Source organism: Chrysochloris asiatica, unplaced genomic scaffold (genome assembly GCF_000296735.1).
Source record: "Chrysochloris asiatica unplaced genomic scaffold, ChrAsi1.0 scaffold00004, whole genome shotgun sequence".
NCBI classification, from domain to species: domain Eukaryota; kingdom Metazoa; phylum Chordata; class Mammalia; order Afrosoricida; family Chrysochloridae; genus Chrysochloris; species Chrysochloris asiatica.
The window spans coordinates 30930380-30956223 of NW_006408522.1; the positions used below are offsets into that span (position 1 = coordinate 30930380).

General features: G+C 42.0%; 2 protein-coding genes across 3 annotated transcripts in view; both read left to right on the plus strand.

Annotated features, from left to right (window-relative positions):
• Positions 1–2327: 2327 nt before the first annotated feature.
• PATL2 (protein associated with topoisomerase II homolog 2 (yeast)) lies at positions 2328–10342 on the plus strand. The gene is given in 14 exon segments (XM_006831877.1): positions 2328–2343; positions 3342–3532; positions 4127–4207; positions 5200–5342; positions 5822–5887; positions 6106–6247; positions 7321–7441; positions 7534–7631; positions 7824–7877; positions 7985–8118; positions 8259–8418; positions 8921–9058; positions 9408–9505; positions 10189–10342. Coding segments are annotated over 14 exon segments (1596 nt in total).
• A 4239-nt stretch (positions 10343–14581) lies between these two features.
• Positions 14582–25844, plus strand: part of SPG11 (spastic paraplegia 11 (autosomal recessive)) — a 91449-nt gene continuing 80186 nt past the window's right edge. For both annotated transcript variants that reach the window (XM_006831699.1, XM_006831700.1), the window contains exons 1-4: positions 14582–14861; positions 17668–17852; positions 18724–18948; positions 21182–21380. In XM_006831699.1, the coding sequence (XP_006831762.1) occupies positions 14605–14861; positions 17668–17852; positions 18724–18948; positions 21182–21380 (866 nt within the window). In that variant the 5' untranslated portion in view covers positions 14582–14604. The remainder of the gene's footprint in view (positions 14862–17667; positions 17853–18723; positions 18949–21181; positions 21381–25844) is intronic.

Here is a 25844-nt window from a genome sequence, read left to right on the forward strand (position 1 = left end):
AAGGTCAGTGGTTCAAACTCACCAGCTGCTCCTTGGAAACCCTATATAGGGTCGCCATGAGTGGATGGCACTTAACAACATAACAAAATCTGTTTCCTGAAGGACTTATGTAGAAGGGGCAGACTAATGTATGTTATTATTATTATATTTTTTGAAAAGACTAATAGGATAAATTCTAAACAGAAGAAAAAAAAGAAGAAATAATAAACAATTTGTAGAAAACACAGGGGAAAGAATACAGATTAGTATGGATTTTAGAAAACACTCTGTTGCAATGAATAACTTTTTACCAATAAATTTGAAAACTTACAATAAATGGACAAATTCCTAGATAATATATAACTTCAAAAACAGCCTCAAGAAGAAATTAAAGACTAGAATAAATCTACAACAATTAAAGAAACTGAAACAATGGTTTAAAATACACATAAAAGGGGTTGTTGGTGTTAAGTGTCGTCGAGTCAGTTCCGACCCATAGCGACCCTGTACAGGGTTTCCAAGGGTGTAAATCTTTACGGGAGTAGAAAGCCTCATCTTTCTCCCGCGGAGCGGCTGGTAGTTTCGAAACGCTGAACTTGCAGGCCGATTCGTAACCACTACGCTACCAGAGCTAGTTCTTAATAAGTTTTATTCAGCAAATGTAAGCATTTTAAATGTATTTTTTAAATGTGATTCAACAATCCTGTTTACCTAAATCCATATTTATTATTCTATGGTAAACTCTAAGAGGTTATGGGTAGTATCTGGCTTATTTACTTCTGTACCCCAAAGCCTAGCACAAGGTCTGGGAAACTATTGTGTAAAAGCTAGAAAATCTTGGGAATGTGTTAGACTTCTCAGAAGGGTTAGTAACTTTCAGAAGTCACTAGATCCCAAGTGAAACTTCAAATAGCCAGATGCCCGGTCCGGCTGCTTTGGTACTAGTTGGTATAGGAAACCCCATAAGAATAAAAATCTTCGTAGCAAACGGCTCTCTCTAAGACCTGGTTGCTACAACAACTTAATAAATAAATCACTTCTAGAACACTACAGTTTATTGTTTTGTCCTTTTGTTCAAATGCCAAATTGATTTAGCAAGTTCTTGAAAGAAACAGCTGAATAACATTACCAAAAAGGCCTGAAGCTAATTCAGATCACTGACAAGCTTTTTTTTAAATAACTTTATTTAGTAGATCTAAATAAAACCATAGCCCTGTAACTTTAACAATAAGGCCTTAAACTGAACTTTGACACAGAGAGTTTAACTTCAGTTTCATTTTTATTTAGAAGTTCTCCAAAGTCATGTGGGTTCCAGCTCAACATAGGAATTAGGCACAGAACCCAGGATCACTCAGAGGTTAGATGAGCCTCAGGTGAGTCATAGGTTTTGACTATCAGCAGCTTGTTTACATTGGTTTTGTTTTGATATTACTCTTGTGCTTTTGAACAATTTTTCACTAGAGTAGCAAAGAAGATATGATTGTGTAATTCATGCAAAAGTACTTTTACTTTGAAAATCTATGTGGCTTATAAATTCATATGGAGTCTCTTCTCTCGTCAGTTTGAGCAGGCTAACCAACTTAAGCATCATTTGGTGGAACATAAGACCCCACAGGTGCACTGCCTTGAGCATCAAGTATTTGGTTGCTAGGCAACCTCCTCTGTATCCACCTGGAACTTTTATATCCAATTTTATTGGAGCAAAGCCTAGGGGTTAAAGATCTACCCTCAAATTGAGCATTGCCACTATAGTATAGAATCCTAAATTCAAGCATCCTTTTGAAACCAATAAATTATACTCACAACCTTGAATGGTTAGATATGCATGCAGCTTCTTTCTCTTCCCCTTTCAAGGATCTTCTATATCATTAGATTATGTTTTTATACTTCTATCAAGACACAATGGTTGAAAGACACTGGCCCTTTAACAGGAGAACAGAGGAGGGGCTGGGACTCTTAAAGTTATGGGCTGCAAACAGGCAGTAACCCAGGCTGCCATGGCTAAACTAAGCAGGAAGAACAGCTGCAGTCAGCCGGTAGGTGTTTGTGAATTTCTCTGGCTGTGCACAGATGGTGACTAGCAGACGCTTCTCCCCCAACTCCTAGTCTTGTCCCTCATTTCTGCTCTTTGCAGGATCCTTCCCTGGAACTGGGCTAGTGAGGGTAAAAACTAGGGGTTTATGCACACTGAGAGCCTAGGGTTTCACTCCTGAGAACCTGGGCTAATACTTTGCTTAGGAGGGGGCTGTATCTGACTATCTTTTCTGTCCCAGGTTTACCTTCTGGAGGCTGGCAATGCTCTCCCACTGGAGGAAACAACCATGAGGAATGTCCATCAATCTGCTAAAATGAAATGCCTTGAAGGTATCACCAAATTGGGAGTGGTGGTGGAGGTTTACTGGCCTGGTTCAATGAATGGACGTGGTTTGGGCCTCCAATGTTCAGAGAGCTGAGTAATTCCAAACTCTTCCATGTATTAGCTATATCACTTTTCCGGGCTTAAATTGCCATACTGAAGTTATCAGTAATAGCTTCACAGGGTTGTTGTGAGAGTTAAATGAATTAAAACATGTAAAGTGTGTAGCACACAGTAGTGTTAAATTATAATGAGTCAGAACAACTGGAACTTGGTAACTAAAGAGACAATAGAAAGGATTATTCAAGTTCTAGCTCCTTTCCATGAGAAAGCTGAACAATAAATAAGGAAGTCCAAAGAAGAGTTGATGATTTTGAATTATGGTGTTGAAGAAAACTAAATATGCCACAGACTGCAAAAAGAATGAATAAATGTGTCATGGAAGTACAACCAGAATTCTCTTTAGAAGCAAAGATTTTGTCTCTTGTACTTTGGACATGTTGAAAGGAGGGACCAGTTCCTGGAGAAGGGCATCATGCTTGGCAGAGGGTCAGCAAAAAAGAGAAAGACCCTCAATGAGATGGAATGACAGTGGCTGCAACTGTGGGCTCAGATACAACACTCCTGAGGAGGGTATAGGGCTGGGTGGTGTTTTGTTCTGTTGGGCATAGGGTCACTATGTGTCAGAGTCAACTCCATAGCACTTAACACCAACAGAAAGGAATAGGTGAGAGGAGGTACACAGAAGCAAGCGTGATGAGGGAATGTGGAAAGTGAAGGTGTTTGGTACCTGCCATATTTTGTTTGCTTTTGTGGAAGATGGTTTGAGGTATCCTAAGGAAGGGAATCTGAGTCAAACCCAAAGGATGGGAGGTAGTGATTGAAGGTGGTGTGGGAGCTGGCTTATGAATCAGCATGCTGCTGAGCAACAGCCTCCCTAGATGTGACTCTTCACACCTGAGCCCCCATCTTACTTCCTCCACAGGACCACACTTGACAAACCAAGGACCAGGCAAGCCCTGTAGCCCCCTGACTGCTGAGGAGGAGCTGGTGCCTACCTCCCAAATGAAGAAGAAGAAAGAGAATGAGGAGGAAGTGAGGAAGGAAGATGGGGATCAGGATTGGGCCCCAGGCCAGGAGGAGGAAGAGAATAACCTTGGGGATCCAGCTATGCTCAGTGCTGTCTACAATAGCCAGGTGTACTCTGGCGGGTGGGTGGTTCGGGAGCTGTCCTGAATGGCCTGCAGTTCACTGACTCTAATTCCCATCTCGTCTCCACCCCTAAATCAGGTTCTGAATTAACAACTGTCTATTTCAGATTTGAGCTTGAGTAGTGACTATCTTCTTCCTGCCTTCAGTCCTCCTATCTCCCACTTTGTTTCTGATGTTCTCACCTTAAGACTAGACCCTTGCAGGGCTGTGTATGGTCCATACGTGGTAGCTCTACTATTTGACGCTGAAAGTCAGACACTTTTGTTTGCCTCTCAGCCCCCTGGGTCTTAGCAGTCCATTATATCCCTTGGGTTCCCACAACCAGTGGTAATTGTCAAGGACTTCCTTGTAGTGAAATGAGGTGATTCAGACCTTCCTTCAGCCTACTCCTGAGATACCAGCCTTTCATCCTCTCCAGGAAAGCCTCATAATGACTTTGAATATGAGAGAGGGACGCTACTGCTGTTCTAGGTGTTAGAAATGATTGGCCTTGCTTCCTCTCAACTTCTCCACGGACACAGGTATATGTACAAGATATCACTGGGGCTCATTCCAGTATGGGTTCCCCTTCTATTTCAGAAAGGGCTTCTTGGCTCCTCTAGAATCAAGGCCCCTGGTGTGCTGGGGATGTCGTCTGCCTCCTTGCATTTCCTATGGCAGGTGAGTCTGCTCCATCCCTATTCTTTGTTCCCCACCCGCAGACATGGTGCTAGGGGCTCAAAGATTCCATCCCTAAGAGTGCAGTGCATTCCTTTTTTCTATTCTCAGTTTGTTCCTAAGGTTGATAAAGCACCCACAGGGAGGCCTGAGGGTGGGAGTAACCCCTAACATAGAGGTGCTTGGTAATGGACAGAGGTAGTATATCTACTCAGCACCTCCTTAGTAAGTGCTACTGGAACAACTGACCATTCAAATGAAAACAGACAAAACTAGATCCCTACCCCACCTTAGAAAATATCCCAGCAAATGAGCAGCACTGTGTTTAGGCTTAAGAAAGAGCAGCTGCCCTTTGATTAGCAGTGATGGGAATGTGGCTGGGGGCAGAAGAAATTGCTATTAGGTGTCATTGAGTTGGTTCCAACTCATAGCAATTCTATGCGAACAGAACAAAACATTTTCCAGGCTTGGACCTCTGCCACTGTGTCAATCCATCTCTTTGGGGGGTCTTCCTCTTTTTCCCGGACCCTCTACTTTAACAAGCATGATGTCCAAGAAGAATTTGAGGAGCAGGAAATCATACAGGGAGGATTAGATGGGTACCAGAACTCTGAGGAGGGCTTAGTCATACAAATGATAGATGAGCACTGCCCTAGTGGCTAAACACACAAGAACTGGAGAGACCATTACAGAGGGGACAGAGAGGTGCTGATTCACCAGAGGGTAAGAGTGGCACCTGCTCCTCCATTTGTCAGGGACTGTGGACAGCTGGTCCCTAGGAAATGACCAACCCTATAGAAACAAGTGGCAAGAACCACAGTCTGGCACCTTCACAGTCATAAGGAGCCTCAAGAAGGTCAAAATGCTGAGTGAAGTTCTTGAGGGAAAATGTAGGTAAGAGTAGAGAGGCAGGAAAGGGACTGAATCTTGGCAGCAAGAGTAACATTCTGTCGGTGGATATAGATGGCCCTTCCCCAAACCTCTGAACTCCTCAGACCTTGGACTACCCATTACCAATCTCTTTCTAGCCTGCGCTTCCCAATGCCAGCTCTCCAGCACGGCACTTCGGACCACGACTGCCTTCACCAGACCCATCTCTCTTCTACAGCCCACCGACCTCGTGCTCTCTTAGGTTCAGGTATGGGTTCAGGGTGCCAGGGACTCCAGTATTCAGGACAGGCTGAGCTCTTCTCTGGAGGTCTCCTGAGTTAATAGCTGAGGTGGGTAGAAACATTATACCAGTTTCCATAGAAAAACATAGAATTTCAGGGATAGGCATCTAAGGATAGTCCAATCCCTTCTGCCCTCACAGATGAGGAAATGGAGGCCCAGGGAGCGTAAATGAACTCTACATAGCAGAACTGAGACTGTAACTCAGAACTCCCAACAACTAGGCCAGAAGGCTTTTCACTGTGCCAAGATTTCCTACAGGCAAATTGCAGAAAAATGTATCTTGGAGGGGGGCTTGAGCCATGCTTTACAGAGGTAACTTTAGGGAGGCACAGAAGAAGATAGAAAATTCCTTAGATGTCTATCTAACACTACCAAAGGCTAAATTAATTCAGAGCACCTGAGCGCTTCCTTCCCAAATTTGTTTGTCTTTTTAAGTCTTCCCAGTCACCTGACCCAGCTTCATCCTTGGCACCAACGGATCTTACAGCAGCAGCAGCACCAAATGCTGAGGTAAAGCCTAGATAAGAGTCAGGGTTGAAGGGGTCCGTGTGGACGCTGGGTATCCCTTGTGACCAGACATCTACCCTCCAATTCACACTCATACTCTTGCACACCTCTGTGCTCTGTCCTAGCCTCTCTTGAGAACCCACTCCTTGCTCACCACTCTTTGGAAGTTAACTGTGGTAGGGATGGGTAGGTCTAATGGGAATGCTCCTCTTGGTTTCAAGTCCTCCTGCCAAGAAGCCTTGGTCTCAGCAGCCAGACCTCTATACTAACCTCATGACTGGAAAAGAGAAGGATTGGGTGATAAAAGTACAAATGGTTCAACTGCAGAGTGAGACTCCATGCTTGGATGACTATTACTATCAGGTGAGTTCCAAGGTGCACTTCTCAGCCTCTCACCTTGGGGTCAAATGGGCCTGAGCTTTCTCCTCTTTGGAGAGACAATGGTGGAAGATAAGGTTTGTATTTCTGAAGTTGACATCCCAGTCTGATTCCCTTGATTCGTCTACACTTCCGTCAAATGGAATTGTTTATTATTCCCAAAACACATTGAGGTTATGGCTCCATTCTTTGACCAAGATTTACCCTTTCTTAGCCAGGAAATATGGACTATGCCTCCTCAGTATGTTTTGCAGGTCTTGATTTATCTAATATTTTTCTTTATATCTAAAACCTCTTTAAATAGTGGGATGCCATTTGTTAAATTAGACAAAGATTGAAAAATATCTTGATTTATATTTTCCCGCTTTCTACTTCCCCTTTATTTTACTTTTCTTCAGCTTCCATGAACCCCTTACTGAGATCCCACCATAATCTTATATACATTTCTTCTTTCTACCATGCTTCAAATACTCCCTCTATCTGCCAGGATCATTGGAAATAAGATAGGTTATTTTGTCCCTTGCCACTTCAGGCATTGCCTTTAAGTGAAAGAACTTTATGTATGCAAGTCCTTGTTTGCCTTTAAGAAAATATTAGAGCTGGTGAACAAATCCACAGAAATAAAAACTGGCCTATAGGCCAGTTGACAAATGTATTCTTACACAAGTTTTGTATCTCAAGCTGCTGGTGGGTTCCATACTATATTTCTTAATTTTAGAAAAAGTACAAGTAACATCACAAAGGCAGGGAGGAAAGACGTTGTGTGGTATATGTATGTACTTAGAACTAAGAAATGACAAGGTTGCAAATTCTGAAGCATGTTTGCTTTCCTGCTCTTCCACTTTGCTCCCTGACCCATCAACAGATCTAGGGCTTTAAGTACTTGGGTTGAGAATCCCAAGACAGGTGAAATGAGGCCCACGGTACTTAGAGTATTTTAGAATGACTGGTGGAAGAGCCTCAGGTTCCAGGATCATTTCTGAAATGAATGCTGTAGGAAAAGAGTGGGTTAAGAGGTTACAGGTGAATATTGATTTTTCTATTTCATGGATTCTCAGGAATACTATCAGAAGCTAGAGAAGAAGCAAGCAGATGAAGAGCAACTTGGGCCAAGGAGCAGGGTTGAATCTCTCAAGCTAGTAACTCCTTACATTCAGAAGGCAGAGGCTTATGAGTCAGGTAGGACCTGGGTTGATCTGCTAGGATAGGCATCTGGGTGCACTGAGGGTGAAGGGGAGGGGACTATACCTAGCCTGACTTCTTTCTTGTAGTGGTTCGATTTGAGGGTTCCCTGGGCCAGGTAGCCATATCGACATGCTTTAGCCCTCGCCGAGCTATAGATGCTGTGCCCCATGGCACACAAGAGCAGGTAGGAGTACTTTTCTCTTGTTTGGGGGGAAAGTCTGAAGCACTGTCCTGTTTTGAGTTCAGATTATGACCTAAGAATGAGGACATAGAATCAGGTTTTGTGTCTAGCTGTTCCAGTTCAATTGGTCTTTGATGTCCGAGACTGTTGCTCTGGAAGTGTGTGGCTGATAGCTGAGGACTCTTTTTCTCCTAGGATACGGGGGCCACAAACAGTCAGAGGCTTTGGGTATTATATCGGATTGAGAAGGTGAGAGATCATATTCTTGGCGGGGGATACTTTCCTAACTTTGAGAATGGGACATTGTTGAAATTTGTTTTGTTTTTGTTTTTTTTTTCCAATCATCAAATTCCCAGATGTTCCTTCAGTTACTAGAGATCGAGAAGGGCCAGAAAGATGGGTCTTCACAGCTCTGGTCCTCTGAGCAGCAGTGTGCCCAGGCTGAGAAACTCTTCCAAGCCTTGATGACCCAGGAGCAGAATAATCTGGAGTGAGTATGGAAAGGCCATACTTTGGCAAGGAAGGGAAGGATAGAGTAAGAAGCTGCGCTGCTACCCTACCCCTCCTTTCTGATGCATAGCAGGGTCCCCTATGTAGAAATCTGAAAATGCCCTCCTGTCTTGCTTACAGGGAGACAGCAGATGGTTTCCTGCAGGTGCTCTCTGTGAGGAAGGGGAAAGCCCTGGTGGCTCGGCTGCTCCCCTTCCTCCCGCATGATCAGGCGGTTAGCCTTCTTCTGTCAATCACCCACAATCTGCCCTTCCTGGTCCAGGGAGATGTGGCAGACCAGGTACTATGCAACTGAGTGGAGAAAAGGATGTTTTCAAAGATGGGTTGTGGATCTTTCCTCCTCTCCACTCCCTATCTCTAAGAGATGCCAGAGAAGATGTGGGTCAGTGAGGGGGGACTTCTAGCCCTACCACCCTCAGGAGAACAACCAGTAATAGGAAAAGTTACTTTCTGCTCATGACCCTCTCTCTTCACCCCCCAAGATGAGCAAACGAAAACAAACAGGTGTATGATTGCCCAGGAGAGTGTGCTATGTAATTTTGAGAAGGGATCCGTTGTTAGGTAAGTGTTGAGGCCCAGATATTTCCTTAGGGAAGGCACCCTGAACAAGTGAGTGTTGAAGGGACCCAGTGTTAGGGATAGAGTGATAAGTGGTGATGGACCTGGGGAGTAACTGGACCAGGAAGACAACCCAAGACTGGTCAGCAAGGGAAAGAAAGAATTGGTAGGATGAAGTAAAACTGTAATGCAGTTTGAGAGGTGCTTACTGGGACTTCTTGCAGGCCCTGCAAATGTTATTCAAACCTCTGGGCAAATGTATCAGTCACCTGACCTTCCATGAACTCCTGCAAGGACTTCAGGGACTCATGCTGCTATCAACTACCTCAGAGAGGCGGGTCACTGTGGTGCTTCAGAATCAGGTAACACACCTGAGAGGCTTTCTTTACCCTAAATGACTTTCAGGTAGTATCTCTGATAAGTAATAACCAAAGAAATTTGCTCTCTTCTCTCCATAAGTCTTAACCTCCACAGGCTTCTCCACTTGTAGTGAGTTACCAGGATCACGTGGATAGCTTATTGATAGGTAGGGTTTTTTGACCTCTTCCCCACAGAGTCTCATCCAGTAGTTCTGTGGGGCTCTTCTTGCCTTTGCTTCTCTAATAAGCTCCCTGATGCTCCTGGTATACAGCACTGCTCTAGAGCAGATGGCTCCACACATCTTTGTACACTGAATGCCTCTGGTGAACTCATATTACTCTGTACTTGCAGTTTGGAATATCTTTGCTCTATGCCCTGCTGAGTCATGGGGAGCAGCTGGCATCTCTGGATTCTTCCCTACAGGAACCTAACAGAGACCATACAGCTTGGTAAGATACTACAAGCTTTGTAGGAATAGCACAGATGCAACTGTTTTGTTTTTGCTGGGTTTGGGTTTGGGGTTTTTCCCCCTGCCCTCTCTATGTGTCCTACAGTTGTTGGTTTCTTGTGGGAAGTAACACAGCATAGTAATTAAGGGGAAATCTGTAGAGCCAAACAGAGACCTAGGTTTGAATTCTGGTCTGTTATTAGCAATATAACTTGGAGGCAAGTCATCTCATTGCTTAACCCATGTCCTTGTCTCTATACTTGACCACAGGGTCAGGTTGAGCCACAAGGTTGGTGGTTCAGGCTCACCAGCTGCTCCTTGGAAACCCTATACAGCTGAGGAGCAGCTGGTGAGTTTGAACCCGTGACCTTGCATTTCAAACCAACCTTGGCAGTCCAGCACATTAACTCACAGCGCCATAGCAGGACTCCAATATAGATGGTATTTAATAAGAAAAATGTGTAAAGCACACTGTATTGCCTGGCATACACTAAACATTCAAATATTGCCTCTTAATTGCTGTGTACATGTGGAGGGGGAGGGAGTAGTCTGATTTCTGATCCTGCACTGATACAGATAATGAGGAACCTTTGCCTTTGAGTCTCAAGTTTCTGTATAACCAATAAAGGTTACATGGAGAAGGACACTTGTATTACTCACCTCTGATTATTCTCTGCTCCCCAGGACAAACATGGTGGTTTTGATTGCCTGGGAGATAGCTCAAACACCCACTTCCTCTCTGGCAGAACCCCTAGTCTTCCCCAGCAACCTTCTCTCCCTGTTCTGTCACCACGTGGACAAACAATTGGTAGAACAGCTGGAAGCCAGGATGGAGTAAGTGATGGCAGAAACAAGATCATAGTCCCTTGTTTAAGTTTAATCTAGGTCTGTCCCTCCTCTCTCGGTTATTAGGTGATGCCAAGGTACGATTAGTAGCGACCCTGTCATAGGGACCCCATATAGGGTTTCCAAGGAGCGGTTGGTAAGCTTGAACCACTGACCTTGCAGTACAGTGCATTAACCCGCAGAGCCACACCAGTACTTCCCTCTCTACTACTTTTAAACTGTAAGCATGGAGGATAAATTACCTTTAGAAGTAGTCCTTGGAACTTTGGCATTTTCTCTGAATAACCAGTCTGGCCCAAGCTAGGGTCCTGTGTCATGTCTTTTCACTTATATCCAGACACTTTGGTGGTTTTTCATGCTAAATTATTTGAAGGCAAGAATTAATTTGAGAAACTGAACAACATAGAACTTGTTCTCAAAATGGAGTTGTTTTTGCAGTTAACACCTGTTCTCGTTGTAGACTTGGTTGGACGTACTGATCTAGCTGTTCTGGAATACATATATATGGAAAGTTTAATCATCGAACATTAAGTGTATGAGCTATATCTACAGGGATCCAGAAAAAGTATCTCAAAGACATTTCTTATGCCTTGATATATTGGAGGACCCCACCCAAAACATATTTCTTCAAAAACCTGGCTGATGTGCCTGAAAACCAGGCATGGCAAAATAAGGTATAATTAAAGAGATGATAGAATGATGTGTTGAAAGTTATTTGTAATTAGTTATAATGGAGGCTACGTGTTTTCTTACATGTGAATACTCCAATGTTTAATAGAAAGAGACAAGGTCTTGTTACATATACCAAAATTATGACTTTGAAAATTGTTTCAATGTTATCATCCTCTGTATAAAAAGTAGTTGAGCTAAGAGGGTTGAATATAAATATTTCGCTTGGAATAGAAAATGTTTGGTTTCATTTGACAAATAACGATCATGCATTTAATCAATTCACTGGAGTGCCTTTTATCAACCGGGCATTATTTTGGGTCCTAGAGTAACGCCAAGTCTCTGCTCTTCTGAAGCTTGCATTCTGAATGGATATGACTGGCATAAAGTGCCAAACAGTGATACATACTGGGGTGGAAACAAAGCTGGGTTGATGAGCATGATAAGAGAAGACTTTAGGTCAAGTGGTCAAGGAAGGCCTCTCAATTGATGTTATATTTAAGCTGAAATGAACAAGAACCAATAAGGCCAAGATGTGTAGGGGAAAGTATTCCATATAGACAAAGGTGCAAGAACAAAGTCCCCAAAGTGAGAATGAACTTGATGTGTTTTAAGAAAAGAGAAGGGGAATTGTGGCTGAGGTACACAGATAAGGGAGAGATTAGATCCATAATAAAGAAACCTGGATTTTTCATTGTGACTGGAAGTCATCAGAATTTGAACAGGAACATGACATAATGTGGTTTAGTTTTTAAATCACTTGGCTGAATTATTAGGGGACCAAAAGGAGAAGCAGGAAAAAAAAAAGGTGGAAAGTTCCAAAAGCAACAAGAAATGTGATGATAGAAAATGGCGAAGACATTTCAAGTATATTTCTAGGAAATAAGAGTTGACATTGGTGACGGGCCAGAAGAGCACAAGTTAAGAATCAAGGATGACTCAGGGTTTGTAGCTTAATAAGAGTGAACGGTTGTCGTTATTGTTATGTGTCATGGAGTCAGTTCTGACTCATAGAATCTGCACAGGATTTCCAAGGCTGTAAATCTTTATGGGAGCAGAAAGCCTCATCTTTCTCCCGTGGGACAGCTGGTAGTTTCAAACTGCTGACCCTGAGGTTAGCAGCCCGATTCATAACCAGTACGCTACCAGAGTGAATGGTGGGTGCCCTTTAATGAAGTGGGAAAGATTAGGAGAAAAATGGTTTTGTGAGGTGTTTATAGTCAATGTTTTGCACACTTTAGATTTGAAATCTGTGGAGTGTAAATCAGTCTAAACATGAGCTATCAGCATGTAAATAGCACTTAAAGTTAAGAGAAGAGAAGAAATTAGGAAGAAAAGTTCACATAGGAGACTGAGGGGTAGTTACCAGTGAGATTGACAGGAAACTTAGGAAATGGTGTTACTAAAGTTGAAATGAAGTACTTTGTGATAGTTGTTAAGTGCCATAGAGTCGGTTCCGACTCATCAGGACCCTGTATAGAGCTTCTGAGGAGTGGTGACTGAGCTTGAATCACCCACCTTGCAGTTCAAACGGCCCTTGTGGTCCAGCGCATTAACGCCATTAACGCACAGAACCACACCAGTAGTCTTGGTGGGTTAGTGAAGTTGGCAGCCCCATTAGAAAATTTAGCTTGAGGAAAGAGGGATGGACTACAAGAAGATTCAACATGGAATTTTGCTAAAAGGGCAATAGGGTAGGGGTCAATGTGGGTTAAGGAACGAGTGTTTTTTAAGATGGTCAAGATTACAGCATGTTTGCTAATGAAAGCATTAGAGAGGAGAAAGCAATGCAGAGGGAAAATGATTAATCAGAAACAATAGTTCTAGAAACTGAGGAGGAAACCAAGGCACAAATGGAAGGGTTGGTCTTTCATAGGCATGTGCTCCCATATGACAGGAAAAGAATATTGATTAGAAAGGGATTGTTATCTGTTCAGAGACTTTTCCAGAATGACATCTCCACACCTGTTTGCTGATGATCATGCATCAACTTTCCCTGAGAAAACATAAGTAATGAAACAGGAACTCTTCTGTCTTCCTGTTACAATGGATGTCCTTTGACCTCATCATTCAGGTCAACACTCTCATGATGGCTCAGGACAGCAAGATTTAATTTACTCGAGCTGTAGTATAAGCACTGTAGAATAAGTACTGGGCCAAAAGTTCAGTTTGAACTGCAATGCAATGTCAGGGTCACTGTGAGTTAGAAATGACTCGATGACACTATCACCACCACCAAAGCAGTTATAGTCCTGGTGTGGCGGTGAAGGATAAGCACTGGGGTGCTTCAAACCCACCAGCAGTTCCTTGGAAACCCTATACAGGGTTGCAATGAGTTAGAACCCACTCCAAATCACAATCAAGTATATTACTTCTATTTCAGAGTCTGTAGAGACAGCACAGTAAGAAAAGAGGCAGGAATCCGTGATGGAGGGTTTCCAAAAGGTTTATTGCTTGAAGTAGGAGGCTGCTAGTTAGAGGACAATGATAATGTCAGAGAACCCACCTGAAAACGCTTGAAGTCTTTCAGTTTTCTAAGAATGGGTGTGGCCAAGGTGGGTGTGGTTTTGCTAGAGTCAAAGCCGGAAGCCGTGGCAGCTGAATGGGTAAAGAAAGGTTAGTCCAGTTCAGAGACTGATGCAGTAGTCCAGACAAGAAGTTAATTCAAAGTAGTGATACAGAGGGCGGCAAAAATTACAGTAAGTCTCCAGGTTACAAGTCCCATTTACACACTATTCTTACTTGTCCTTCCATGGTCTTTGCTCACGTTAAAAAGATTGAACCAATCCCTACTCGCCACTCGCCACAAACTCTTTCACAATTTTTACTTGCTGCACATGAGTTTTCTTGCACTAAAGGTTAATTATAAGAAACGACTGGGTCTGCAGTTCGAGCCCGCCAGCCGGTCAGCGATAGAAAGATGAGGCTTTCGGCTCCCGCGAAGATTTTTGAAACCCTATTCAGTATCGGCATTCCTGGTGTGGCCCTGTAGGTTAATGCACTGGGCCCAAGGTCGCTTTGAACCGCACGGTTGGCGGTTCAAACTCACCAGTCATTCTTGGAAACACTATAAAAGGTAAAGGTCGTTATGACTCGAAACCCACTGGAAGGCGCTTAACAACAAAGGTTCGTAAGCTTAGCACCTGTTCCAATTTACCTATAAATTCCCCTTGTTAAGTGCTGTGGAGTCGGTTCCCACTCATAGCGACCCGTTAGAGGATTTCCGAGGTACAGCTGATTGGTTTGAAGTCCAATGCTGATTCTACAGCGACACACTTAGACACATTTAGTAACTGATCCCCTTGGTAATTTAGGGATTGCCTGTAATTCCTGAGGGGGTGTATTTCCTAACCTGGTGAACAACTTTAGGGTGACGCTTCACGACCTTGGAAGGACTGAGTGGCTGGTACCGCCCGTGTAAATAGGCAAGTAATGTAAGGGTCCGAGGACAGAATTAGTCCAGCATTGTCACGAGGCACCACGTGAGTGAGCAAATAACGCGCATGCCCAGGCGCGCTCCCGGCGCGCGCAGTCTGAATCCGGATGGATCGGACGCAAGTAGCCGGAAGGAACGGCTGGACCAACATGGCTGCAGCTGAGGGCCCCGGAAGTGCTGCTAACGCCGGTCGTAGCTGCAGCATTGAGACCACGGAGCGGGTTCTACCCATGTTGTTGGTGCCCATCCCCACGGAGGCAACGGGACGGCTGGGACCCCGGGCACAGCTGCACAGAGAGCACGAGGTTCTGGGGAGCCTGGCGGCAGCGGGCAACCTCCAAGTGCTTTCCCTGGCGCCGGGCGCCCGGGGCGGGGCTGGCTGCAGCATCGAGGGCCCCTTCCGGCAGTAAGTGCCGCGGGAGGGTAGCACTGTGTAGGAAAGCCTGGAAATTTAGCCAGCTGGCCCCTCCCTGTAAAGTCACCCTTGGCACAGGGTGGCAGGAGAGGAGTGACAGCCACGGGAAACGCCTCAAACGCATCCACTTCCTCTTCGGAGTTTGGTCAGGGTCCGGGTCCGACGTTCGTCTTGTTGCATCCCGGCTTACCAATTCGAATTAAGCAGAGGGGGTAACTGTTTAGGCGATGATTCTTTCATTCCTTGAATATAGGTTGATGCCGTGCATTAAACCCATATTCTTTCAGTTAATTCAAAGATGCTAGCTGGGAATCATCTCTTTTTTTGAGTCATCTGATAATCTTTTCCTTGTCACTGAAACAAATAGCGCTCTCCTTCAAATGTGGACATTTTTTTCTTTCAAGGACAGAGTCTAATTTGCCCATTCTCTAATCTATTAAAATTAGGTGTTCGTGTAATGTTAGCCAGGAGCAGTGCCTAAAAAGCTGAATATGACAGTTATTGCCCATTAGGAGCTCACATGAACTGGGGAGACAGACAAAATATAATTACAACAAAATGTATTACTTTCCACTTATGTAACTCTTGGTCAGAATTTTAGAGTTTATATCCTATCAGTGAATGCTTTCACGTCTCTTTGTTCCGCGTTTTCCTAATCTTGTTGGGTGTGGAGCTGTGGATTTTAAAGCTCTGGATTGCAAAATCAACTTGAACTTCAAGGTCAATGGTTAAAGCTCACCAGCCGCTCCTTGGAAACCCTATGCAGGGTCGCTGTGGGTCGTAGCTGACTCGATGGCAAGATTGTTGTGTGCTGTCAAGGTGGTTCCAACTGCAGACCATGCAGTTAGTCCAGTACTAAATCTACAATGCCATAAAAAGGGATCTCCCCTTCTGGGAAGTTAGTTTGTGTCCAAGATATTAAGTATCTCTGAACACAGCCCTTTAAAGAAAGGAATGGGTCAGACAGAAAAGTTCTCAAACCTCTAAAGAACTTTTAACAGAGAAGATACACATACATGAAGTAATGGGGAATTCATAAGCTAGTTCATGAAGTTAGTAGAGGGAAGGAGGGCCTCAGAAGATTTCTGTGTTCTTTTTATTTGAATTGAATTTTAATTATTTTCTAGAGAACAAATTTATAGTATTCGGAGTTTACTTCCTGCTTTTCTCAAAGCTTATTGAAATCACTGTACATTTTATATTTTATTTATTGAAAATTTTCCTCTGGCAGTATAGTTTGAGTGTTCATGATTTTAATGATATCACAGTATTTGGCCTTTTAAATATAACTTTATTTGAATAATCTCTTTCATATATGAAATGCAGATTTTTTTTCCCCCCAGATTTTCAGTGCAAACAGGAACTGGGTGTTCATTAGTTTAGGTATGTTGTTGTTATGTGCTGTGAAGTTGGTTTTGACTCATAGCAACCCTGTATAGGGTTTCCGAGGCTATAAATCTTTACGGGAGCAGACCGCCTCATCTTTCTTCCACGGAACGGATGGTAGTTTCAAACTGCTGACCCAATTCGTAACCACTACGCTACCAGAACTCTTTAGTTTAGGATTAGAGTTGTTATATACAGATAGTCACGTAAAATGTGTCCATCTTTTTTCTCTAACAAGGACATAATAGCACCAAATCCATTTTTTTTTTTTAAATCTGATATAAAACTTATATTTAGCTGTACCTTCTGTAAAGGAGTCCTGGTGATACTGTGAAATGAGGGTTAGGCTGCTAACAACAGGGCAGCAGCTCAAATCCACCAGCTGCTCAGAGAGAAAGATGAGGCTATCTGCTCGTGTAAGTATGTATAGCCTGAGAAATCCCATGGAACAGTTCTAGCCTGCCCCATAGGGTCACTGGAATCCACAGCAGTGTCTTTGCTTTCGGTAACCTTCTGTAGACAGAAGCTTTGACTAAGATGGAAGGTTTTTTGTCAGCATGATAGCCCATCTTACTCCATTGCATTGTTTTCAGATTTGAGACTCTTTTGTTTTGCAATTTTAATTCATTATTTAATTAGAAACTGTGTGCATTCTGTATCCTTGTTAACCAGCGTTGGTATTTTGACATTGTTGTTAACTGCCGTTGAGTCCGTTCAGACTCATAGCGAGCGAGCCTGTATAGGGTTTGCTGCTCTTAAGAATTCTCTAAGTGCGTTATTCAATAGACAGCTATCAGCCACAGGCAACTGATAAAATGAAAATGAACAATTCAGTTTGTCAGTGGTAGTACCTAGATTTCTAGGTCTCCGTAGCTGCATGTGGCTATAGGCTACTTTTATTAGACCGTGCACATGTAGAATATATCCATCATCAAAGAAAGTTTTATTGGACAGAGCTGTTCTATAATATACTATTTTCAAGTACTCTTCAAGTCTCTATTGTACCAATATTCACTGTTTTAAAGACCTTTGAAAGCTTTTAACTTAGTAAAAGCCCATTTTGTTTATTGTGATTACCACCTCATATAAATAATATGGATAATAGATTGCTGATATTTATTCTTGATTGTGACAGTTCTTTTAAATATATTACTAGTTAGAATTTAAGATAATGAAAAATAGGTGTCATTTCTTATTCTGAGGTCTCTTTCTTTTCTCCACTTACTCAATACTCTTGCGTTGGGGTTAGACAGGTTAGAGTGGGGAAGAAATGAGGAAGAGGACATTGGCCAGGTGAAGAATTCTGCCTGATGAACTAAAGAGCTGTTTTGTACTCACCCTCACTATTTGTAGGTGAATATTGGTGTGAATATAGACTTTAACAAATAATTTAAACTTCTCTTTTCTTTAGATTTGTATGGGAGAATTCTTCTAACAGCAGCACACTAACAGATAAGCCCAAATTGCTAACTCTGAATAAAAAGAATGAAGTGTTCATCTATGAATTTAATTTGAAAGATGGAAGATGTGATGCAACCATTTTGTATAGCTACAATGGGGAGACAATACAAAAGCTCATTAAAAATCAAAGTATCAGTAAGTTTCTGCAGGTGTTGGTATTTCAGCATGTTTAAATTTGTTACCGTACTAGGTATTTTACATGTTACAGGAAAAGTTCTTGCAGAGGTGAAATCAGAGGTTCATTGAGATTCTCATTGTCCATTGCAATAGCCACTAGTTACAGGGGGATATAGAATACTTGAACTGTGGTTAATATGAATTATGATGTAATTTAAATGTCTATAAAATGTAATTTACTTAGTATAAAGTAAAATGTAGCAATTTTTGTACTATATGTTGAAATGATATTGTAGAGATAATGGACTTAACATATTATTTAAATTAATTTCACCTATTTCTTTTAACTTTTTTAATATGGTTTCTAGAAAACGGTTAACTACATGTATGGCTTGCATTTGTAGCTGGTGTTGGTTTCCGTTGGGCAGTGTCGAGGTTAACTGGTCATAGAACTTTTGACTCTGTCGCAGCCTGATGACTGCAGGGAGCAGGACGCAGAGAGCTCAGGCTGAGAATTTTAAGGCAGTAACATCCTCACCACCTTATCTGTAGGGTTCCTTCTTTTTTTTTTTTAAATAAAAAGTCTGATGTCTCTTGTGGAGCCTAAGGGGTAAGTAGACTTCTTTTCAATCTTCTTTCTGGTGTGTTATCAGACTTTGGCCATAAATAGCGGAAACCAGGAATATTGTAGACTATCTTTGAGTTCATACTTTAACCTGCCTCCTGATGACTACTTGCTGAGGTGGGCATGAACAGTAACTGCCTAGAGTTGCCCTTAGTGCTGCTGCTTTGTTTGCTTTACCTCTTTGTGTTGTGTTAAAAAAAAAAAATCAAATATGCCAGTTATAAGATTGTGATTGAGTTTGAAATAGCATCCTTTGTTTCATAGGTATTTCCATATCATCTTTGAGAATTTTGTCATTTCACAATAACACATCATTATTGTTCATCAACGACTGTATCGTCCTGCACATTCTGTTTCCTGAAAGAGATGCTGAGATGAGAGTACTCAACTGTTTCACACTATCCTGGCCCACAGAGGCAGTGGGTGGGATTATTGACACGCAGCTGTGCCGAGGAATGCTTTTTATTTTGAATAGTTTCAGCTGGATCTGTATCCTTAATGGGAAAGATGTTGATTGGGATTCTGGGTAGTTGAATACATAGAAGAGCCTTTTTAAGCTTTTAAAATGTTAGGGGTCAGAGAGTGGAAGAAGTGGTTCGTTTGTTTTCACTAAAACTTTTCATGGTAAAACATCTTCGTGTACTGAAAATAGCCCATTATATTACTTCATATGCCATTTGACTGTATATTTGCAAGTTTTTCAGTTGTTGTAATTATCATTTCCATACTTGTGGTCTTTAAAAATTGTGTGTACTCTGCTTTACCCACTTATTCAAAATGTCCTTATTGGCTGGAGCTCTGGTAGCATACTGGTTACGAATCAGGCTGCGAACCGCAAGGTCAGCAATTCGAAACTACCAGCTGCTCCGCGGGAGAAAGATGAGGCTTTCTGATCCCGTAAAGATTTACAGCCTCGGAAACCCTGTACAGGGTGGCTACGGGTCGGAACCGACTCGACAGCACTTAACAACAACAAATGTCTACTTGTTCCAGGAAGGATATAGATAGCTGCTTTTTTTTTTACTTTTCTCCCTTGTGATACGTTATTTTCATTTCTGAATAATCCACCATTTATTATCTCTAATGGTTTCACTAAATTTTCATTATATTAATGAGCTATATAGATTACTTAATTTGATTCTGGAAAACATTTTTGTCTTGTCTCTAGCAGGTTTATAGGTCAAAATTATCTTGAAATTTTGAAAAACGACCCGTTACTGCAAACCACAAGGTTGGCAGCTCAAACCCCCCAGCTGCTTCCCCCTAGATGAGTCAGAACCTACTCAACAGCACTTGACAACAACAAGAACAATATGAATCTTGACCTTTCATTAAGAAATGGATTCCTATATTAGCTGTATCATATTCTGGACTAAGATTTCTTTTGAAAACACTGCCATGCTGAGTGAATCCCCATTTTGTTGCCAGATTATAGAAAACTGCGTTGTCCAACGTAGTATCTCCTAGCTCCTTGTGGTTCTCAGCCCTTGAAGCATGGCTAGTGCTACTGAGGGACTGAATGTTTCCATTTAATTTAGTTACTTTTGACTTAAAAAAATGATAGTTCAAATACTAGGAAAACTTAAGTATATTTGGAACAACCTTGATTGTGCCAACTTTTCAAAATGTAAATTATGAAGTCTAAATGACGACACTTAACAACAGATACGTGTCCTGTCCTGGTATCTGGGTGTGGTGCTGTAGGATAAACACAGGACTGATAACTGCAAGGTCGGTGGTTCACACCTTTACAGGGTTTACAAGGTTTGTGATCAGAACCAACTCATTAGCATTAACAACAACAAACACAAATCAGGTATTTCTGATGAAAATTTAACATCCAAATTGAGATGTGCCATAAGTGTAAAATGTATACCAGAATTTGAAGACTTAGATTGTTGTTGTTGTTATGTGCTGTGGAGTCTGTTCCGACTCAGCAACCCTGTACAGGGTTTCCGAGGCTGTAAATCTTTACGGGAGCAGAAAGCCTCATCTTTCTCCCGCGGAACAGCTAGTAGTTTCAAACTGCTGACCTTGTGGTTTGCAGCTCGATTTGTAACCACCACACTACCAGAGCTTCTTGAAGACTTAGATTAAGTAATGTAAAATAGCTTGTTAATAATTTTTATAATGGTTGCATGTTAACTTGATAATATTTTGGATATAATGGATTACATAAATGTTAAAATTAGGTTCACTAGCTTCTCTTCAAGAACCTTTGGTGGTGTAGTGGTTACGAGTTGGGCTGCAGACCTCAAGGTCAGCAGTTCGAAACTATCAGCTGTTCCGCGGGAGAAAGATGAGGCTTTCTGCTCCCGTAAAGATTTATAGCCTCGGAAACGCTATGCAGGGTTTCTATGAGTCGAAACCCACTCCACAGCACACCACCACCACCTGTTTCTCTTCACATTTTTAATGAGGCTACTAGAAAGTTTATAATTACAAATGTGGTTTGTATTCTATTTCTCTTTGATAGTGCTATTGAAGAACATGGGTAGAAAATGTCAAGAGTATCTCGGGGTCTGGTATAGAGTTCAAGCATTGTTGAATATAGTATCAGGTGGTTTATTGTTCCAAGTTTATATTATGATGGTTGTCTCCGTGTCCAGCCATCTTTCTGTTTCTACACCTACAAGATTGTAGTGATACATTTCATAGCTCTCACCTGTGTTTTAAATGATTGGCGTATTGAAATCAATATTTCTTTAACTCTAGCCCAAAGATATTTTTGATACTATGAATGGTACGTGTGTAGCTCATGTGGATTTAGCACTTCTCCAAGAAGAGATGTGTAGTGAGCAGCAACAGGAGCCAGTCAAGATGTCTTCGTGTACTTCACTGAAAGTATCTCAAGACCTAGATGTTGTGATCGTCAGCTCCTCCAACTCTGCGATTGCTCTTAACTTAAATTCGTACTTCAGGTATGTAGATTGTTGCAACTTCTAATCTGAGGCCAATAATTAGAGCCATTAATTTAAAATGTACTTGTTCACTTTTTTACCCCTTCCTTAACAGTTTTCTTTTTCTGTTCCACAGAATCACATTTTAGCCACTACTTTGTGAGGTTGTTATTGTATAATAATATATACAGATGTCCTTTGGCCACCCTTTTGTTTTTGGATTTACATCAGAGATTTTATTTAGCTGTATATGGTCTCTGGCATACATGGTTTATGTTGTCTTATCTAGTCAATTCCGACTCATAGTGACCCTGTATAGGGTTTCCAAGGCTATCAATCTTTGTGGGAGCAGAATGCTTCATTTTTCTCCCACAGATCGGCTTGTGGACTAGAACCACCGACCTTGTGGTTCGAGGTCCAGTGGTTCTCCTACTTAGCCGCATCAGGACTCCTTTATAGTAGTTGTTAAGTGCAATCCAGTTGGTTCCAATTCCTAGCGACCCTATGTAGGGTTTCTGAGGCAGTGAATCTTTTATTTTTTTATTTTTTTTGTGAATTGAGTGATAGTTTACATGGGAGAACATCGGTTTTACACTCATCCTATTGTATTTCGTTTCATTGCAATGATTACGATCTCCTCTATGCACCATCATTTAATAGTATTTGCTTCTATTCCCTCTGGGTTTTTTTCGATGTACACCAAAACACTCAGGAATATATAATCATTTCAACAACCAAAGGGCACATTCTGTAAGCCTGTGAGACAGTCAATCTTTGCAGGTCCAGAAAAACCTCTTCTTTCTCCTATGGTGCAGCTGGTGCTAATACCACTGCCCTTGTGGTTTGCCGTCCTGGGCTTATCCTACAGAGCCACTGTGCTCCCTATATATGGATTATACCATCACATAAATATACAGTCCAGCACAATTTAAAAACCCATTTGTTGTTATACATTATCTACTCACCTCTTGCCCCACATTAGAGTAGGAAAGAAATGCTATTTGTCTTGTGTTAGAATTGCTCCTTGTATGATTTGATGTCCTGGCTGCCTTAGGCATCACTTTTTTCTTAAAGGACTTTGACAAGATGTATTCAGCTAGCTTTCTCAAGCTAAGGTGGTTTTTTCACATGTGTCATTATGTAAATGTACTGATAAAAAACTATGTGCTTATTTGTGTTGCTTTTTGATTTAGGTATTCTAGTTGCTTCTGATTTTGTGATGTTTAAGATACCATTGCATGCATCTTGAGTAATATTTATGAGTGTATGTGTGTATACACCCTGCAGCCTGTTACAACTTGCTTATTCATCCAAAAGTAACAACAAAGGCCAGCCTACATTTAGGACTTCCAATATTTGTTGTTGTTGTTAAGTGTCATTGTGTCAGGAGTCACTACCAACTCAGTAGTGACTTTGTATAGGGTTTCCAAGGAGCGTACTTAGTAATTAGGATGGGCTCTATTCTTTGCTGTTTGGATTACAGAAAGGATATATTCATCTTTACATACCTATCAGAACCCTTTACAACTGTTTTGGTGTTTTCATTTGTTTTGAAGGGCCTTGTAATGTTTTGCTTTTTTAAGCGCTGACCTAGGATAAGTTAACACATTCTCAGATTGTTTGCTTGTTTGTCAGTAGACTCTTTTTTTGCTGACTAAAACATACCTGTATGTGTGCAGTTACATATCCTAACTACATATCCTAACTGTCCACCGTGGAAAACAGTTTGACTGGTGAGGAAGAGAGGATGGCCTGCTCAGTTGTGCTGACTTGTGAGTGGGGTTCTCCTCATCTGCATGGTTGGGCAACACTGCAGGAGAGCTTTGAGGAAGGTGCATGGCACATTTCTTAGGAAAACTTTCATTGATCTCAGCTACTGGAACATCAGCCAGAGAGAGCTAGTGTTCTGTTCTGTACAGCAAGTTTAGGGATCTGTCCTGCCCAACCGAATGGCTGATCTGTGCTTTTAAAGTATTTGCATGAATATTGTTTAGAGTAATTTTCTGTAGCTAACAGTAATGCTTTATCTTATAGTCTAAATGTGCTGTTTTTGTCATTCCTGCCACCCAGTCCTACCTCTCTTCTTTACATTGATACGGAATATCTGTTCCTTCTTTTTGTTTTATCAAGTCCTGCTCACTCTAGGAAGGAGCCCTGATAATTTAGTGGATTATGCGTTGGGCTGCTAACCACAAGGTCAGCAGTTGGAAACTACCAGCTGTTCCGTGGGAGAATGATGAGGCTTTCTGCTCCTGTAAAGATTTACAGCCTCGGAAACCCTGTGCAGGGTCGCTAGGAGTCAGCATGCAGCAGCAGTAACAGCTCACTCTGTTTGGGACCCACTTCAAGTCCACCTCTTTCCTGAAGTCTTTCCTTCCACCTATAATTTTATACCCATTTAATAATTTTTATCCTCTTTGAACTTCTGTAGCACTTCTTGTTGGAGCCATAGTCTAGCACTTAGGAGCCCTGGTATGGCTTTGTGGGTTAATGCACTAGACTGCAGAGTCTGTTTGAACTACAAGGTTGGCGGTTCAAGCTCACCAGTCACTCTTTGGAAACCCTATACAGGGTCGCTATGCATTGGAACCAACTCAGCGGCACTTCACAATAACAACAACAGGAAATTTTAAGATTTATTACTTTTTAAATTTCTAGACTAAGACTCCATAGTTCTAAATTTAAATTTTTATATGGAGTCTTAGTGTGGCGCTGTATCGTTGTGGTTACGAATCAGGCTGCCAACCTCAAGGTCAGCAGTTCAAAACTACCAGCTGTTCGGGGAAGAAAAGGCTTACTGCTCCTGTAAAGATTTACAGCCTCAGAAAGCCCCTGTACCGGGTCGCTATGAGTTGGAACCTACTCCACGGCACATAACTACCAATGTGGTGCTGTATGATAAGCATTGGACAGATAAACACAAGATCAGCAGTTCAAACACACTCTCCTTGAAAACCCTGTGGAGTCTCACCATGTGTCAGAAATGACTGGACAGCACTAAACAACAAGTTTCTATTTTTCATGTTATGTCAGTTGATGGAGTGCCCTAGAACTCAGAACCATGGTTTGTTCTTCACTGTCAGTGACTTTTTCTTCCACTATACCTTAGTTGTGGCGTTGCGAGTTAATGCACTGGACTGCAAAGGCAGTTGGAACCACAAGGTCGGCAGTTCAAGCTCACCAGCCACTCCTTGGAAACCCCTATATAGGGTCGCTATGAGTCAGAACTAACTCAATGGCACTTAACGATAACAATACTTTAGATGTCCATGCCTATAGTCACACCCTGACATTAGTCATTACTTGAAACTGCCCCTTCCCTAAATCACTTTTCTACATCATAAGCTCTGACCACAGCTTCCCATATTAGCTAGCTAGCTTCAGTACCTCCACCATCTAACCTCATTGGAATTTTGAGCCCACTGGCTTTCAGCCCCCTTCCATATTCACTTTCCTCCCTTTCCAGCATAGGTTCTGTGACTCATCATTTCAACCACTTCTCACATGTCCCCTAAACTCTTGCTCCTGTTCTGGTAGTATTGGGTCTGTCAAAATCCCAACCTTAGGTAAAGCCTTTGTTTTGTCTCCTCCTCATCTGCTCCCAAGCAGCTTAGTACTTGTGACAAAACCAGAAAAACTTATACCACTATAAACTCAGTCCCCACCACCTTCAACTGGTCTGTCAGTATTACTTGGAAATTTTTTTATGATTTTTTTTTGTTTTTTAATCTTTCCATTCTTTACAACAATGTTTTTAAACCTCCATTTTCTTCAAATCTTCAATCATCTCTTTACCCCCAGTGCTCCTTGAATGATTTTGCTTACTTTATGGAGTTTCTCACATTAAATTTTAAACCCACTTTCATATGTATCCATCTTCTCAGTCTTCTGTCCTATTACAATGGACGGAGTTCCTCTCCTCCCACAAAGGTCCAGTAAGGGGAGTCACATCACCCACCTTATTTACTATGCTTTAGCCACCCTATCCCTCTTTGTGTTCCTCAAATGTGACAGCCATCTTTATCAGTCTCCCACCTACACCCACCCTACATGGGGTCGCTATGGGTTGAATCAACCTGATGGCACCTAACAACAACAAACAACCTACACCCACACACATACTTTGATTTGCTAGTTACTGAGTGAAGGTTTACAGAGCAGATCATTAGTTCCACGTTTGACAAATCTTACCCTTCATTTCATTACAATGATTTAAAACCCTTTCATGTGCCATCACTTAATAGTATTTACTTTAACTTGTATTCTTCCTCCCTGTGTTTCCTCAGCAGCTTTTCTCCATTCCTTCTCCCTTCTGTGTCTTCAAACTCTCTTTGCTATTCGATCACATCCAATTAATCACCAGGTCCTAGCCATTCTCCCTCCTAAATTCTTTTTTTTTTTTTTAAGGGAGACAATGAGGCACCCCAAAGCCAGGGTGGATACATCACTGGTGGGCAGGCTTGGGACTACAGGCATCATGGCCTC